General features: G+C 37.0%; 1 protein-coding gene across 1 annotated transcript; it reads left to right on the top strand.

The window, feature by feature from the left end:
• The first annotated feature begins 1,352 nt into the window (after positions 1–1,352).
• Positions 1,353–18,448, top strand: LOC135695282 (uncharacterized). Its single transcript, XM_065214288.2, has 7 exons — positions 1,353–3,551; positions 8,853–9,014; positions 10,707–10,984; positions 11,911–12,039; positions 12,886–13,010; positions 14,666–16,017; positions 17,019–18,448. The coding sequence occupies exons 1-7, from the start codon at positions 2,186–2,188 to the stop codon at positions 17,168–17,170; spliced, it is 3,564 nt and encodes a 1,187-aa protein (XP_065070360.2). The 5' UTR covers positions 1,353–2,185; the 3' UTR covers positions 17,171–18,448.
• Positions 18,449–19,305: the final 857 nt, after the last annotated feature.

The raw sequence follows: 19,305 nt of genomic DNA, 5'->3' as shown, positions 1-19,305 counted from the left end.
AGGTTTCGAGTTATCTGGATTTCGAGTTATCGGGGGCTCGAGTTATCGGGGAAGTATCTGTTCAAGGTTTTAGCAAAGTATCTGATCTTTTCAAGAGTTTTTAAAGGTGTTTCTGTTTTAGCAAACATTACAGCCGAAGCGGAACAAAAACGCTTTTTTGACAATTTTTGACAACTTGGCAATTATGAAATCGGTTAAAAATGTTAAAGGCCAGAAATCAACAACGAACATCCAGGAACATTATGTAATTAGCCTAATTGTTGTGTGTGAGCTGCCAAGGGTCTTGGGAACATGGGTGAGGGTAGGAATTTATCCGGTGGAAATTATGGGTGAACATTAAGACCTTCCCATGTACCTTGCTGGGGCTAGCAGGGGCTATAGCCCCCCACTTTTTGCAATAATAGGCTAGAAAATTTATTCGAAGGCTTACTCTAACACAACTTTGGATAGTTTACCTCTATGTAGTGGCAGTTTTTCTTGATTGGGAACCATTTTTATTCATTCTCTAGATGTGCTATCCTCTTTAAAGATATGATGTATTTTTCTAACTTGGTTAGCTTGGTGTTTTACTACCATCAAGCTAATTTTAGCTATTTGTCAAGTCATTGATATCTTCTCTGAACCAGACTGTTTATAAAAATTTGATAGAATTAAGCAAGTATTTTCTAAAAGGGACGTTTTCCGGCGTTCTAGAAGGCGTGGCCTCAAAAAATTTTCGGGCACGCCCATTTCAGCACCTGCAGTTTTAGACTGGTACGCGGTCCCGGGACCTTCCCCATTTTGGTTCACGCTTGTGGCTAGATCCTCCATCTGGAATGCTGTTCTATTGAAATAAGAATTTTCCGGTAATATCCAACGACGGGTCTAACGACTAGGTCAAATAGCCACGAACACTGTACCTGAAATTGTTTGATTGATTGAAAGGTAAGGATCAGTGATCCTAGCCCCTTAGGCAATTGTTATCGAATGGAAATGGTGGTATTTATGAATACATGATAAAGAAACTGAGAATAATTTCCGAAAAGCAGGAGATAAGGACATTTCAGAAAAATCCCAAGTGAAACCTTTAAATCACTCCTTATTTGACAATTAATTATGGTTCGTTGTGCTGAGGACTGAACCATATCTGTCACCCGGCTAATTTTGGTGATAAGAGTTGTTGTGACGTCGGTATCGGTAACAAATTTCTCAAATTGATTTTTATTGCGTCACTCTTAATCCAAACTCTTCGTAATAAATGCCGGAACCCCTCCTTGTGACACACAAAGGGGCGGGATGCTTTGAGCACCTGGCTATCTACCATTTTGAATTTCATTAACTTGACCAATAAAATAGATGTGAGAAGTCTTTCTTGCTAAATGTCATATGTCTGACTGATATTTTTGATAAGGAGGGGGCCTAGGATCTAGTTTGATTATCATCTGTAGAAGGATGACATTGTAGTGGACTTGGCAGAAGTACAACACAAAAAGAAAATAGTGCGGTTTTAGTCATGTTTTGTGATCATGACCCTCCCACCAATGGCAAGTATGGAGAGATCTATGCTGAAATGTGGTAATGACAGAATAAGCCACATCACGAGTGGTTAATCAGGCAAAGATGAATCCACTTTTTATGTCAATGGAGTGAAAATACTGGGAATCAACGTCGTATGGTCAACACACACCTCTGATGTGACTAGGCCCAAACACTCTTTTCCTGTTGGTGGCGTGTGTATATTTTTGGAAACAATATAAAACTTACGACGAAAGTGTGACAGGATCAACTCAATGAATGATAATTGTTTTTATGAAAAGCATGGATCAGGATTCATTTCACAATTGAAAGCACATCACAGTAACTTGTATCAAGCAAGTTTTAATAAGGGACCGTGAGTGAATTTTTTGGCATTTTGCGCGCCTAGTTTTCTGTCTATAAATGAGTCGAAACTGTGTGCTGGAGTATCAGACAATCCAATCTAGAAACTGTGAATGTGAAGGGTACATATTTCAGCTACCAAGGCGGTTCTGAATATTTTTATTTTTGGATTTCGAATAGAAAATAGACGCTTATTTCACTTGGCGGTCCGGTTGTTATTGATAACGTGTCGTGTCCTGTAAGGCATCGAGAGGGACAACATAATCTTGAACACTTGAAAACTGATTGCCACTCGTAGCCACAATTTAGAATTAAAATTTTTCGCAAAATGGAATCAGGGTATAATGAAAGGGATTTCGAAGACGAAAACGAAAGGAATTATGTCTCAAGCGACTCAGAAACTGATGGCGATGAGCTTGGCGACGACGAGTACGAAGACATTCGAAAGAGCATCAGACCTATTTTGAATCTTGGCCAGACCTTGTCTGCATTATGGCCGATTTCTCTAATAGATCATGCAGGGGATATAATCACAACAGAAGAAAATTTGACTGATAGCGGATTTCCTGAGGGGGAGACACTCTCAAAGAGTTTGGATTGGCCCAGAGGTTCCATGCCAGACAATTTTTTCGAGCCGAAACATAGAAGAGCACCATCTTTACCTTGTCAGGGAAAATTAGAGCAGATAAAATTAGAACTTGACGAAATATATGTTACCCCAGACGAGGAATATGGATTTAATCCAATGAGGTTAAAATGTCGGTCGCGAAAGATTGGACGTAGGTCCGTGTCTCTCTATGCACCAGATCAAAACCCCGACCTGCTGGTAAATTTTGATAGCTCTGATGTAAGCTACGTTCTTTCCTGCAATAATTTGAAAGATGAAGTTTCACATGCGAGAAACGAAGAAGAAGCAAAAATTGAAGAGGATATTGCATGCTTGCGAGCTCAACCAAGTAATGTTGAGTTTAACAGAAAAAATGATGCAAAGAAACATTTCCAAGAACTGATAAGAGGAATAACCACAAGGAGGTCAATTGGTGCTGCTAGGTCTTTAAGAAGAAAGCTCTCATTTGATTCACATCCAAGGAGAAGAACTTTAAGTGATGCAGATAGACAGAAGAGTGATCCAGGTGAACCAAGTGAAGGATGTGCATATCAGTTTCCGTTTGATAGCAGTCAGGAGTCACTGGCTGACCCCCAGTTGGACTTTGCCAAACCTGGCACAAGTCCAGAATACACCTTGAAAGATGATGATATCAGGCTTGCAGCACCACCTATCCTAAGCAACAAAAGAATGGTGGAAGTTTTAGTCAGTGCAAATCCTGCTGACAAAGGTAAGAAAAGGAGAACAACTATTCCACAATTTCTGAATGCATTAAAACTGCCAAACAAGAAGGCAATTAAAAGGTTCATGAGGAAAAAGAGTGAAAGGCCTCTTGGTACAATGCAACATAAAATACCCAGACCTTTTCCAATTGAGAGAGCACCATCAGATACAGCTCTAAATGCAGACACTGTTGAGCAAGAGAAAGCATCTTGTCCCAGAAGCCCATCTGTAAACACTTTTGCAAAGCCAAGCAGCCAAGGAAAGAAGACATTTATCAAAGATGCAAGAAAGAGATCACAAAGTTTGACTGCATCTGTGAAGAAGAATTCTTGTTCAATGTGCTCACTCCCAAAAGTGGAAGAAGGTATTTATTCATCTATTTTGCATTCAAGTCTATTTACGTAGTTTTGTCTACCAAAACTCTACCAGATAATTTAACCAACAAGATGATGTTATCTCAAAAGGACTCTAGGCAAAAAAGTCAAACCCCTTGTATGGTATTTTGTTTGAATTTGTAGATATTGTCCTGGATGATGACCAAAAATATTAGTTTTTTATTTCCCCTTTCAATTAATGTAACTATGTTTGGTTTGATCTTATATAACTTAATTGTCATAAATGGATTCAAATTGTTGAAATATGGACCAAAATTGTTCATTCATGGTAAACTTGGCAATAAATGATTAGACCACAAGGGTGCTTTTTGGGTCTCTCTATGTTTATAATCATTGGCATTAAAACCCAATGACTGGTATGTGCTCTTCCTTAGAATTTATTTGTTTATATATATACAACACTGTGATGTGTGAGAAACAGTCAACCTTAAACTGTGTGGTGATTTTTGAAATTATTTTGAAACACAGCAGGCTACACATAGACATAAACATTATCTCTTTTTTGAGTTCCCACTTGGAGCTGTATTATCCTTGTTTATATAAAAATCAAGCATGAAAAGCATCTTCTGGATTTTTCAAATAATTTGTATGCTCTTTCATTGAAAAATGATGATTTGTTTCGACTTAATGCCTGTTAGCATGTAGGGAGGCCAGTCAAGTTAAAAGGCTACTTTCCAATGATAATGAATTCTGTATTTGCCCTTTTTTCTCACCTACCATATGGTGCCTATTGTGCAAACACTCATCTAGATAACAAAGAACTGTGTTTTTGATCTTGGAAAGGTTTGATCTAGCAGATTTTTATGATTATTAGGTATATGATTAATTATTTATGTTGCTTATTTGCACAAAGTTAAGATGGGCCATCATTGCATAATGATGTCCTTCGTTGTGTTGGTGGAATCTATTCTGTGACTGCTTATGCAAGCATATTTCATTCATTCCACCATTCTTTGCATTCTTTGTTGGAGAATGATCTTAACAGAAATATCACTAAGCTTTTCAATTGACTTCTTATCATTTTCTTTCCTCAAGACTCAGTCACTCTCTTGTTTTTAAGAACCAGATGTTCTTATATTTTTATGGTTTAAGGCTTGGGTTGTTCATGATTCATTTTTCTACATATTCATACTATATATTGTTTCTAAGACCTCTAAACAACAGTTTTGCAAGTCATTTGTGGTTGCATGGTTGATTTACTGACAAAATCTGCTCAGTTTTTTAACATCAGAGAAAAATTCTAGAAAAACATTGCTTCTTCTTCTAATTTTTCATCTGATGATGGAAATGTTTTGAGTATTTAATGGCAGTTGGTCACAAAGAGCAAATTTTGTTTTTTTATCAAATACTTGCCATAAAGAAAAATTGGGATTTTTTCCTAAGATTACTTTCAAAGAACATCTCCCCACCACTCTTTGCATTACAAAGCGATATTTACAGTTCTTTTATTACACCGTCATTGTGAAAACAGAGAAACAAGAAGCCTGTCTTGCTTGTTCTTAGGAGGGTTCTTAAGAAGGTTCTGCTCATTACCTACAGTGATAACCTCAATATTTGCTGCATTCTTTATAAATCTATATGAAATGTCATCTGCTTTTGGTTTGAATACTTAAAAACTTTCTTTACGATTACCAGTTTCCACCATATTATGATCTTAGATTGACAGCGTTTCATAATTGTTAATTGCCAACAATTCTTTATTGAGCAATCTTTATTTGTCTGTCATTGGAGAGTCAGTTCTGATGTGTCAAAAACAATTATAACCATTCAATTTTTCGTTTTTCATATCTTTCTAAATCTATTTGTTTCAATTTCAGTTACTGCTGAATTTGACATCTTTTTTGTTTAACATACGAATTTGTATAGATATCTATGGTGTTTAGTTTTTCATTCTGCCACATTTTGAATACTTCTCAATCTAGCTTCTCACAAATCCTGTTTTCTTTTGAGAATTCGCTTCAGAAATCTCGCCTTTACAATCCAGATACTTATATGTTCTGTGCTCGCATCCCACGCATTTTTCTGATAAAACAATGCTTTACTGGTAGTTTTTCAATACTATTTAAGCTTTGACGTTGTGATCAGCAGGATACTGTCCAATTCATTCATCTTTTTCATCAATATGGCTGTCATTATACAGTGCTAGTGGTGGCCTCTTTTTCATTAGGGCTTCTACCCTCATGTTTTATAAATTTTTTCAGCCTGGATATTCTTTTGAAATTCTCGTTTTGAGCCTGAATGTATTCTCAAAGTATTGTTACTTTTTCAAATCTGATATGGTTTCAGGGGAACATCGTCCGTTCTCGAATAAAAAACATATGACAGACATTCTTGTGAAACGACATATGTCAGTTCTGCGATTCCGTTTTATGAACATTGTGAAACAGGCAACTGCTGAAAAAATGAGACACAATTATGCGAACTGAAGCCGGGCAATATTCATATTAAATTTTTTAAAATTTGATGATTGTGAGCCTCAATATTCTTATAAACAATGTTTTTACAGAAAAGGAGTGTGTTAGGGGAACATATAATTTATTTTAGGAAATGTGATGTATTGGGGAGGTTTCGACAACGCGCATTTTAATCTAGCCAAAGTTCTTCATTTTGCAACTGTTTTCCGTTATTGGTAGAATTAACACTACCCCAAACCGGCTGATGTCGTTCGTTAGGGATAGTTACGGTGACAGTTTTTGTTAGGAATCCAAGTTTCTCGCTCATTGTTGGCCTCATCAGACAGTTTGGAGAAGTAGCAGTGGTGGCGCCAGTGAAGGGCTAGGGGGCTACAGCCCCTCCGTCGGAAGCATCTAGCCCCCCCCCCTGATCGGAGGAAATTTTAGGTTATTGTCGGAGCAAATTTGACAAAATAACGTACGAAAACTGCTTATTTTAGTCATTTTAGCCTTCCTGTCGGAAGCTCCAACCCCTCTTTCGGAAGATTTCTGGCGCCACCTCTGAGAAGTAGACTAGCGCGGCCAAGCAGAAGGCAGACATGGGGGCAGTGTCGCTGGTCTTCAAGCGCTTAGGAACCCTTACCCACCATTATTAGAATATACAGTTGAATCCTACTATTGCGAACCCCGCTTATTACGAACTTCATAATTGTACCTGTCATAGCGCGTCCCTACTCTAACCGTCAAAGAAAGAAACCGTTCCCAGCTTCAATTGCCGAATCTTCTCTCAGCCATGCTCGCAGGTGCTTTGAAATGCAATATCCTTTTAGATTGCCGTTTATAGTATAATCCGCTGTTGATATGCTTTCCATTTCACGTCTTATGTTGAAGTTTGAGATTGGAAGAGCCGTCGTAGCAGATGGACTCAGCTTGGGCCGATGCGTAGAGCTGAGATAATCAGGTTAAGGTCCTCGGGATTAATTTAAAGTTCTTGTCCTCATAATAAGCTTGGATCATAAGATTTTTATCTGATTTCATTGCTAACATTAGATCATTTTTGTCGTGAGTTGGCGGTATTATCGCCTAGTGGTTCCTGCAGGATTTCAACTTTCTAGATGTAGAAGGTTGGAAGAAAGTATTGACCAAAGTGCTTAGATAGACCCATGACATTGGTAGCTCTAGGCTTTGCGTATGTCAGTAATTAGCAGTTTAATATTTTTCAGATTAGACTTTCCTGCAAATAATAAAGAATTTTAGGGTCTGTTCTAGCTTTCATATAATAAACTATTATTAAAAGTCGGTTTATATCGTGTCTCGGTGTCTTTGTTTGCATCTATGACCAATTTTTCTAGTGAGAAATTTTCACAATGGTCGTTGCTGTATGTTTTTTCATAGTTTGAGGTCTCATTGTCAAAATTCGAATACACTCTTTTTTTATAAGAACCAATAAATTTAAGTTCAGGCTGACTGTTCTTAATTTTTTTGAAAATCTGAGGCTGGATTGTTCTTAATTTGTTCTTAATTTAACAGGGTGTAAGTAGTTCGAGTGCTAGCTTTTTCACTCTAGGGAGGTAGGCAGGCTTATTTGCCAACAAAATAAGTGAGACAACCCTCATTTGCCGACAGGTTTGAATATTCACCGACAAATTCTACGTGTCAAAATTCTTGATTTTGAGGATAAACGTTGTAGAAGCTCAGCCTCAGTTTGTTCTTAATTTGTTCTTGACTTTTGACCAATCTTGACGCTCGTGTTCTTATAAAATTGTTCTTAAAAAAAGAGTATACTAATTCTCGCTAGCATGAAAATATATATGAGAAATTCCTCCCCATATCTATTTTCCATCTACAGCTTTCTTTACAATCATGTAGCCCTTGTCTTCACCCTTTTTACTCTTAGAGGGTCTGTCTTGTCTTGAACTCTGTGGTTACGGCATGTTACTTCAGAATCTATTAAATTTTGTCAGATATCTGTTTTACGAATTTGGTACATCTTAAATCGGTAGAACAAAAATATTTTGCGAGTTTCGTTATCGTATTCAAACCCAGACCGTCCCCTTTTGCTTCCTTGTGGTACCTGCAGACTGCAAGTTGTTCCTGTTTTTATAAGTTCCGCTTACCAATTATGCTTTTACCAAGGTGGTGTTTTGATGTCTTGTGTAAGATGGTGTTGTTTGGCATGTCGCCATATGCTGGTGAATTGTCCTTGTATTCTGTTAAAATGTTCCGAATATGCGGTTGGGTTTCTGGGTTGCCGAGTCATCGTATCTGAGGATTTTGGTCTGTTTCAGCAAGATATTTCCCTTTAGGTAATTTGTATAGGATATTGGTTTGTTTTGATTCCTTATTTAGTAACCCATTATGGTCATAGGAGCACACAAACCAGCCACGCCCATACAGTTCTCAGATTAGAAAGTCTCTGAAGCTTTTCTGCAGCCAGAAGAAGAGCAACACCACGTCCAAGGGTGTCTAGGCCTACTAACCAGTAGTTTAAGAGAAACAATTGTAATGCCTCGCTTTTCTGCAGTTAAAGCAGTTTATTTGAAAACCCGTGCTCACACTGTTTTGTTTAACCCCGGTTTAGTAGAAAAAAACAGAGGAAAAAATCTAGTTATTCAACAAACACAACCGAAAAGGGAAGAAATTCCATTGAGTGCACGAATCACCGCTTGATAGATAACGTTGGAGGTAAAAAGAGGGGTGCAACTAGAAGCAGTCCCCTTATCGTTGATGGCTGACCCCTTCAATAAATGCCTGCCCCTTTTCATGGACAGAAGTTTTTATACGCTTGAAAATTTCTTAAACTTATAGATCTCTAAGTATTCTTGTTTTATAATACTTCAGTGACCTTACAATAACCATTTTCTGTTCAACTTGTAGGCATAGAAATATCTGAGTTCGACGGCACGTTGAATAGAAAGTCATGCAGCACCTGCAGTATCGTTGTCGCAAAGTTTCTCGGTAATGCGAAGGGGCAGCCTTCGGTGCTGGAACGGCGGATGAGTGACACTGCGCTGGCATTCAAAGATGACAGACAACCAAGTATGTTTGAATACTTTCCTTCGCACTGCAGGCTAAATCGTTGTACGATACTATGTAAAAGATGTCCCTTAGATAAATAATTAATTTTCATATATCTTAATTGGGTTTTAAAGTTAGCGGTGAAAAAAGCTCCGATTGAAAGACTCACTTCTGTTTTTCCCGCCGTTGGTAAATATTTTGTTTTGTAAAACGCCTTCCTGGCATTAAAATTGATTTTTGGTTTGTATTTGAATTTTTTGTAGATTAAGCGTTTTCATTGATATTTCTTTTCTAAAAGCTTTGCGAATGCAAAGAGCTTAAGATCAAAATTGCAACGAAATTAGATTTGTTATTGAAGTATTCTGTATATACAAATCGCATGTAGAAGCAGCGATCAAGATTTAGCTTGTATGATGCAGAAGGTTTGCGGTGCGCAGTTTTTATTGTTCTGCACAAGCTAGAGAATATATCAGCTGCAGTTTCAGGTTCAGCTTGCAGCAAATTAATCGAATGATATGAAATGTGGTATAGGGAATCCCCAAATATAAAGAAATGTAGAAATTGTTTACAAGACTAGTTGCCATATCTGCAGCAACTTGAAGATCGCATCTCGTTTTAGAGGCTCCCAAAACTGACTTTTGTCCTGAAATATAAAGCACTTTGACGTTGCCTCTTCCTAAGAAAACAAGTCTTGTACATAATTAACATTTTGTTTCGCATATATTGCATTAATTTGCTTGGATGATATTGTATTGTATTGTATTATATTGCATTGTATCGTATTGTATTGTATTATATTATATTGTGTTCCATTGTGCTCCATTCTGTTGCATTTGTGTTGCATAACCTTTTGTTGCGTTATATTTGTGTCACTTTGCTATTATTGTTATCAATTGACTGTATAATAGTGCACAGTATTATATTGTTGTATGTTGCGCTGTATTGCATTTTTTTGTATCGTATTGTTTTGCAACGGATCGTTTGTACTATAGCGGATCCATTTTTGAGAAAGGTTCAAGCATCTTTACCAAAAAATTCAAAGATGATGTAGAAATAGCAGTTTTAATCGTTTCTATGTTGATTTTATTTTATTTCTTTTAAATATCTATATCTAATTGCATTTGTATTGGAGCTCAATTTTTTGAAGCTCATTGAACCTGAGGGTTTTCAACATTTCACATCATTCACCAAGTTACATGCTCTAGTGTCTCCAATAGACGGGCCCCCGTGTATTAATTTCAGAAGAATTTGCCCTCCACCTGTCGCTTATTAGCAACCCCTTTCTGTTAAATTTTACAAATGAAGTCATTTGATTTTCATTATTCGTTGCTGTCCATAGTTTTTTGTAAAATCTCAACCGTACAAAGGAAACCGATAATTTTTGACTTGGAAGTTAAAAGCTGTAAATTTGATTTATCTTGTAATTTTCTCTAAAACTATGCAAGAAACTGAAACCAAATTTTGAGAGTATATTCTAAAAGGTACTTCGATTTCAAAGAAGGATTGCCGGCATGAACACCCTCTTCTATTAGCACCCCCTTCTATTGAAAACTGGTCGACATGAACACCCCCTTCTATTAGCATCCCCCTTCTATTGAAAATCGGTCGGAATGAACACCCCCTTCTATTATAGAGACACTAGAGTAAGAACAAAGTGGAATTGAAAACAAGTTTTTATTAAAGCCAGTCGATAAATAATCAATTTCCTTGTAGGTTGTTCACCTGGAAGACGATTTATATTGAAGCTTCTTTCACCTGTCGTTTGTGGCCTAAATCAGGACAAATACGTCAATTTCCAAAGCTCTGAATCGTACAGTAGTCTAAACAGCTGCCATTCGGATGTCTCCGCAGAGGCCGATCTATTGTCTCAGAAACTCACAGACTTCAATGTGCAAGATATTGCAGAGGAGCTTGCTTTGATTGACAAGGAGTTGCTGATTCGGATCACGTGGCAAGAATTAGCAAACTGTGGATGGATGTCTATCAATAAGGTAGTTTGTTTTTCATAGCCATTCGCAAAAAGCCATTAGCAAATAAGCTATAAAATGGAGGGCGATCGTCTTTTAAAGTAGAAAATTTTTGTAACGATCAAGGACCCTAATGATTTATCAAGTATCAGGACCCTAATGATAACAGTATATATTGTCCTGTTAAAACATTCGATTATTATTATTATTATGACCCTTTCATCCGTCAATTCAAAAGGATTGCGTTCTTACCAAACATACGAGTTTTGTTATTTATGGGCTTACGTGCCAGTATAATTCTGGCTGCGTAAGATGCACAGCCCAAAGACTGGAGGATAGAATAAAACAGCATGTCCCTTCTAGCATAAGAAACAAAACCCACCCTCTGAGAGAACAGCCTCCTCAGTCTTGCAAATCAAAAACAACAACTAAAACGTGATTCTGCCACTGGGCAACATTTACTTGAAAATCCAGATTGTACTAAAAACTACAATGGCGATGTTTCTAATAATTGGCAGTGCCCGAAAAGTTAACAACTTGCCATTTTGGAGACAGAAAGAGGTATTTTTTACCCTTGGGATCAATTGGTAATATCTTATCTAGGTATCCGGCATTGATTGGGTAAACTTACCTTTCACGTGCTCGCATTTCTGATCGGCCTTTTTTCATCCACAATGGGATGTATATTTTCAAGTTTCACTTTTTCGATCCTTATTTTGTCATTTAATGCTCTGAGAAACAGAAAAAAAATTAAAATTGTTAAAATGCTAGATTATAAGAATTATTAAATTTCACCATACTCTCCTGATATTTTGCTAGTGTTTTATGAGGCTTTATACACATCTTTTGTTGACAAATATCGAAATTTAATTACATCTACTCTTTAATCGATTAGCCAGTGTGCTGTACAAGGGTAACTTTATGTTAAAATATAATCTTTTGTCTTCCAGTATGTCACGTCTCCAAATGTTATGAATATGGTTGAATTCTTTAATCGAGTTGCCATGTTGGTTGCCACGAGTATCCTAGTAGAAGAAACTGCATATCTGAGAGCCAAAGCCATCTCAAAGATGATCAAGGTAGTTCTTTATTTGTATTTTGCACTTGCTACTTCCTAGATTCCGATAATAGGGTTTAGGACACAGCGAGGCTGTGCTCATGGTACAGTGTCCTGGTCCTTCCCTCGATGTGACCACACCTCGTGTTTCCAACACCTGAAATTTCAGAGAGCTTTTGACTCTCCTCACTTTTAGGTGGAAGTTTGGTCATGTCAAGAACTCAAACCACAGATCTTTTGATCTGTTTGATAATCAATTTAGTTTAGCGTGTTGTACGTAGATGAATGAATACCAAAAATTGATATGGTTCAATAACAATTTGTACATTTGAAAGTTTGATATAAATTTGACATTTCGAGCATAATCAGGTACAAAGAAAAGTTATCTTTGGATTTGTTATCTGCGAACCTAACCACTGAGCCATCCTGGCAGCCAGATTGATGTTTTTTATATTTTCATCACGAAACTTGACTTTGTCCAACATATTTGTATTCAATACTATACTCCAATAATAACATTGGTTGCCTTTTTGGTTAGGCCAATGGAGAATTGATGGGTCATATCAGATAATGTTACATTTAAAAAAATTTTGCTAGTTATCATGGCTCAGAATTAAGCTTATGAATGGGAAAAAACTATTTGTAGATTGTTTTGTTTTCAAAAGTTAAAAGTTTTAAAAGTCGACAATCATTTTCTTAAAATCTTTCGACTGCAATTTATGTAGTAAAGTTTCCTTCACTATTATACCGAAATCGGTCGACAAGTGATGCGAGATCCAGTTAATTCCAGAACTATTATGACATATATTTCGACTTCTGTTGAAAGATTACTTTGTTGTTAGTTTGTTTATCCTTTAAATAATTCCAGCTCGCTGCCAAATGTCGACAGTTCAAAAATTACGATGCTTTAAAAGCTGTTCTTGGTGGCCTTCAGTGTACACCAATTTACCGACTGGAAACAAGCTGGAAACATGTCCGAGCAAGGCGGAAAAGGTGATAGTTTAGCGGTTTTCAATTATTGATCCATACTAACAAAGCTTTGCCTCACATTAACATTTTCCATGCTTAAAGCGATATTCTTCTTCTCACCTGCTTATGATTTTCCCTTTTTTGGCTTCATTGCTCTCACCGTAAACTTCCCTCTTAAATAATTTCCGGGAAATATTAGAAATAAACACCTAGCCCGGACTAATAATGCATTCAGAAGCCGTCCATATTTTGTGTATTTATTGGTTTAACAAGCGCCAATTTGAATAAAGTTCTTCCAAGTTTAGCTACAAAACTACTTATTCTTGTATTCGAAGTTTTCATCTTTGAACTCTAAATACATGCCCACCTCGAGAAAGCCCTTTTAAGGCAAGTGCTGATCACCTAATGCATCCAGAACAATATCTCGCTTGCGGTTCGTTCATTTTACTAAACTCTATCTTTTAATGATCTAAAGATAAAAACTTCTAGGCTGAAAGCTCTTATTGTTCCAGTGTTTTGAATACTGTGAATTAAAGTCTTGTGACAGTCTCTGGCTATGCCTCTGACCAGTATTTATGGTACAGAGAGGGGGGGGGGCAAGGAAGGTCTTAAGCCACCCAAATTTCTGGTATTCTGTTTTTGCGACAACTTCACCCAAAAAGCAGTTTAAGATGCATGCAATTTTTCTGACGGTAGTTTGGTTTATCCTTCACCCACAGGTATGTAGCATATAAGGATTGTGTTATTGAAGTTTGGTCTTTAGCACCACCTCTACTCTGGCTGAGCTGCTAGCCCCTTCCCCCATCCTAAATTGCATATGTCCAAATGAACCATGTCCAGTAGTTCGCCCGTTTCTTGCAAATTTGCCTACAAATTTCACATTTTCTTGTTACCCATGATATACAAGAAGAATCCTTAATACCAGACACCAGCATACTCCATTTAGCATTTGATGCAAAATCCTTCCCTTACTGCTTTGATGCGCAACTATTCGAAGTAGGATACCATTTATAATGGGTCAAGAAAATCTTCCAATAACCTCGTTATAAAAATTTGTGTTTTGGCGAGCCTAATCTTATAGATAAGAAAATAATTTCGTTTAGGGCGTGGCCTGTTTTTTCTTTACGGCGAAGTCCGGCCTCGCTGTTAGTGACCTTGTAACTATAATGTTTCCCTGGCAACAGTGTGAATTATCACGTGTGTTTGTTACGCATGATAAAGATGTTGCCAAGTACTGTTGCTAAGGCGTGTTCACCATTGGTTTATCAAGATCACGAACAAGGACGTTGTAACTTTTAGTCAAGGGTGATAAGATTCATGTTTTACATCTTATTTCAGATAAACCTTGGTTATATGACAAAACACAAATTGTATGTAGGTTAAAATAATTGATGTTATCCTTCTACACTGTCTGTCTGAAGGCTATGATTATTAAATAAAAGGAAAGTAAAATTAAAATTCACAATTTAGGTTCACAAGTCGAATATTCCAAAAGCTAGGAGATGATTGCTTAGAATTGGAGGTTTTATTGAAAAGGACTTAGAAAAATTCTTCAACTTTCAGAGTATAGTGCGACCCACCCACAGTGCAAAGCGTAAGTGTGGGATACGTTAGGTCATACATGAAATAATTTGCCAATCTTTGTCCATGTGAAAATTACTCATTTATTTTTATTGTAGGCTATTTGGTGAACTTTCAAGCTTGATGTCAGAAAATGATAATTTCTCAGTATACAGAGCAGAACTAACTCGCAGTGTCAGCGATCCTCCCTGCATTCCATTTCTCGGTGACTTCCTAACTCAAATTACCCAAACACAGGCCTACTTTGCAATGAGAAGAAGAAAAACCCTTGCTAAACAGCGACTTGAGAAAGCAGTGATAGCAGATAATACTAATAAAAATACTAAGGCCGAGGGGAAGGACAAACCGAGACAAGATGAAGCTTCGGATTTATGTAGTGCTTCTGCAAAGGAAGCTGAAGATGAAGACAATATGTCTTGTAGTGATCATCATACTTCAATAAATGAAAAATTTCAAGAAGAGGAGACAGCTGAAAAAGTTGCTGTTACTGAAAAACTTAATAATTTAGATGCACGTGCTTCTGATGTTGATGAAGTCGACCAAAGAGAGAAATCGATTGACACTAAAGAAAATGGACTTGTTAATTTCAGTGCCATGTCTGGAGAGGGCATTACAAAGAAAAGACCTTTGTCTTTGTCTTTTGAAAGAGGCATCTCAGATGAAGATGCAGGACAGTTAGATAAATTTGAGAGAGAAAGTATTCGGAGATCAGTAGCCAAAATGACAAATGCTATGTTCCAAACAGGAAGTAAATATAATGCATCAAGAAATGATGATGAGTTCTTAGAGGCCCTAAATGAATATCTTGAAAACCCGGAAGTACCCGAGGTTCCTGTTTTTTCTGACACAGAAACAGTTGAGCAAAGCCCGGTTGCAAGAGATAAAAAGTGCTCTTATCTTCAGAATGATAAATCTAGCATTTTACAGGAGTCGGATCACAATGAAGATCAGCTAACAGACTTGTCTGATATTTGTACATATGAGGACCATGGAGTAGGTAGCACCTCTTCGTACGATTTGTCACCGACAACATATCCAGTTCCTGTTATTCCTTCGAATTCTGAATCTGAGAAAACACCGGTATCGTCTGCGACGCTTATGTCAGGTAGAAATGACATAGTCGTAAAGAAAACACACGCCAGGAATGATTCAAATGACAGTGGTGTTGTCATACAGAATGGGCGGTCAAGTCGGGCATCAGAAGACTTGAATGCAAGTAGAGAGAATCTCTGCGCCCCAGTGTCCGAAGAAAACGATATCCCGAGTTTTGAGGACTCCAAGAATTGTGACGATAATGATTTGAATGAGGAGCCTGAAGCGAATAATGTAGATGGGAGAGTTTTTAAGGCTTTGCCAGTATTGGAGACAGATATTTCTGAGACGCGAAAATTAGAAGAAAGAATACGAAATGAAAAGCCACAAGGAGAAGAAACAAAATTTAATAAGAAAGGTAAGATATAGCGATAGGATTTGATTTTGCATCTATATAGAATCATACAATGACCTTAGTTCGAGTGGATTCTTTGACTAAATGCTTACCTAAAATGAGGTGAGTCCTCGATTTTATAAAATGAAGTTATCTTGACGACAGAAGAGGCGAATTCTCCTCTCAGAGCTGCAAAATGTATCGGAACCTGGGAACTAGATTCCCAGAAAATTTTTGGCTTGGCAGAAAATTTTCAGCAAAACTTGATAAAAAGCATCTGTTTTTTGCATTAGCAAAAAATATTTTTTTGATTTTTACAAAACAGATCAAAAGTTTATACAAAAGAAAAGTTTATACCTATATTTTTGAAACCTTTATAAAAACTATTACTCCTTTCTAAAAAATATAAAAAAATTGTAAAACTTGGAAGCAACCTTCAACTTCCTTGTCCAGGACTTATTTAACAGATAAAGCTGCAACATGAAGTAGGAAAACACCATCTATGGTTGAAGTTTTCTGCCAGTCAATCAACATATTCTCATTTGGTTCACAAATCATTTTTACTTTTTTGCATAGTCAATCTTCTCCAGAGACAATAATCAACCAAATTAGACATTTTATTGGAAATTTTCTCTAGACCCATTATATTAGAAGCCCTTGCGTAACAATTGGTGCATACTATTGGTAGAGCTATAGTACACAATACTTCACCTAGCAGAAAAATTGTTATCCTGTTTCCCAGGTTCCCAGAAAGAAAAATGTTTTTTGTACCTCTGTCCCTTCTACTTAATTCCTGTTTCTAGTAATTCTACACTTGTGTTTTTTTATACTCTCTGGTTTTTGCCTTTGCGTTTAAAATTTTTTATCTCATCGCTCATTCGCTATTGTGTTGCAATCAGCAAACGGTTCCCAGTGCGGCCTAAGTGCCCTCGTTTCTTTATATTATATTTGAAGAACTTAATTGCTGTTGTAGTGCAAGAGAATTGCAGTGATTTTTTTTAACCAATTGTGTTGTTCTTTCACAGAGCTGCAGTTTTGGCAATATCAAATCGCTGCGATGAAATACCAGTTATCATCCCGCCTTTCCATGAGAAAATTCTTGCTGAATGCTTGCTATAATTCTGAAGATGAAAACTATAGCCTGTCTTTGAAAAGAGAACCGATACACAAGAAGTAGCCTTTTTTCTACTACAGAGCTCTTTAAAAGTTCACGAATTGGAGCAGAAATGATCTAAAATCTAGTAGTAGCTGTTTGTAAAACCTACAACTAACTGGTGCTGGCGCTTTTTAGAGACTTGAGAAGTGAAACCAGTTGGGATTTGTTTCCCTACATTGTACACGATATCTTAATAATTTATCGACATATTCGCATATTGGTTGGGGGGTAATACAAACTTGTGTTCTGGAGACTATGTTTTGACATCGTATTTCGTGTTCAATCGAGCAGTGAGTTATTTGTAGTTATGGAAGGTTTGTCGAACTCAAGGCCTGCATGCCTCGCCATGATCCTGGTACAATAAAATGTAGCTTGCAAAGTAATTAAATTTCTATTGAAACTTGTATTGATAACAATTAAATAACCCTCTGTAGATAAAGCTCACACCACTCATTTTAAACCATATTATCATTTATGTTGAGTTTGACACTCTTAGTTTTTTGGGGTAATTGTTGGAAGAAATTGTTCATTTCCCTGGGTGACTTAGTACCTAGCAATTGTGTTTTGTGAATAGAAATTTGGAGATGATTGTTGATAAAGCCTCAATATACTTTGCAAAGAAATGCATTTTGAAATTCTACCCGCACACCGAAAATTACGTAATGAGTGTAAAAATAGGGATTTCCCAAGGTGCTCGGCTTACCCAACAAGTCTCACTTCAAAGTTTTAACCTCACTTCAAACTTTCTGCCATGGTGGGCTGCTCAAGCTCTCAACTGAGTCCTAGACCATAATTTATAATGTTTTTCCTTTACATAGGTCATAATCAATAACTTTATGTTACGTCTTTAGTAAATTACGTCACACGCCATTACGAATTAACTACTCCGTTACTATTAATGCCCTTATGTGCGAAACATAACAAACTGCTAGTCAAGATGCAAACTAAACTGCCTTGGACAAATAATCAATAATTTTGAAAAGGCAAGATTTTCAATATAAATGGAATCGTGTATTGTAAATTTGTAATTAACTTGTGAATTGGTCTTAACTTTATCTGACAATTGTAAATTATTCGTCATTGTATTTAACGCCTGTGAATTCAAACATATATTTAATTTTGTGTGCTTCGTTTTATTTGCGTCACTAGTAAACCATGTTTTTATTGTCTCGTTATGGAACAGAGTATGCATACTACATATTTTGCTCGAAATTAAATTTGTTTACTTTGTCTGCTGCAAGGTTCTGTAGACCCGAGTATGTTAACATTTTTAACTATTATAAATGTTACCGACAATTATTTTCTTTGAGATTTTTCATCTCATCTCTTGCTTGGGAGGTGGATGGGAGGAAACACTCGTGGGTTCAAGAGGTAGGTGGGTTCAAGAGGTGGGGGGGGGGTGTTCAAGAGGTGGGTGGGTCCAAGACCCGTTTGTGCAGGGGAAAACATATGACACGCATATCAGCGGGCTTGAAAAATGTTGCGATTTATTTCCAAGTAACCGAGCCCCATTGCTCCTCTAGCGATAGTCAAATGCATCGGATGTCAAATAATATCACACCATTTGTCGTATGCACTCTTGTAAGACAGTATGTGGTGGGAAATTTTTCAGCTGAAACCTAAGGTCAGATGTTCAGTCTCAGACTAATGCGAACCAATTTGAATAATTGAAGATTCCGAAAATACGCCCAAGCGTTTTGGTTGCAAATTTACCTTGATCATTGAGGTTAACTGTTACAAGTGATTTATTCATGTTTGGCTCGTTCTGACATTGAGTTTGAAATACCGTAAATCCTCGAATAAGCCCCACGCTCAAATAAGCCCCCCCTTCGAATAAGCCCTCACCTATAAAATCAATTAACCCCCCTCGTATAAGCCCCCATGGGGCTTATTCAAAGTAAGCATAATTGCAGAATAATATCTTATTTCAAGAAGCCCCCACAGGACAATAGCTATACAGTATTACTTCCTTTGACTGGAGACCAAAAAGCAAAAAAGCGACGATCGTCATTGAAGAAATCATTATTGACTGTTAAGCTTCCTTTGCAGAAAAGCCTTTTTTTAATTTTTCAACTTATTTTATTGAGAAAATTATGTCGTTCTTATGTCGACCTTTGAGGAAAATGTTAAATTTTGAAATAAGCTCCTCCCCTCGA

Source organism: Rhopilema esculentum, chromosome 2 (assembly GCF_057945365.1).
Source record: "Rhopilema esculentum isolate cy_ngs chromosome 2, ASM5794536v1, whole genome shotgun sequence".
Taxonomy (NCBI): Eukaryota; Metazoa; Cnidaria; class Scyphozoa; order Rhizostomeae; family Rhizostomatidae; genus Rhopilema; species Rhopilema esculentum.
This window is presented reverse-complemented; position numbering and strand designations above follow the sequence as displayed.

What these genes read in the sequence shown, in the direction of transcription:
- LOC135695282 (XM_065214288.2), top strand. Translation starts at nt 2,186, where the DNA reads ATGGAATCAGGGTATAATGAAAGGGATTTCGAAGACGAAAACGAAAGG. An exon ending in GATGGATGTCTATCAATAAG is followed by an intron (nt 10,985 to 11,910) that starts GTAGTTTGTTTT and finishes TTTGTCTTCCAG; the next exon opens with TATGTCACGTCTCCAAATGT. An exon ending in GTCCGAGCAAGGCGGAAAAG is followed by an intron (nt 13,011 to 14,665) that starts GTGATAGTTTAG and finishes TTTTTATTGTAG; the next exon opens with GCTATTTGGTGAACTTTCAA.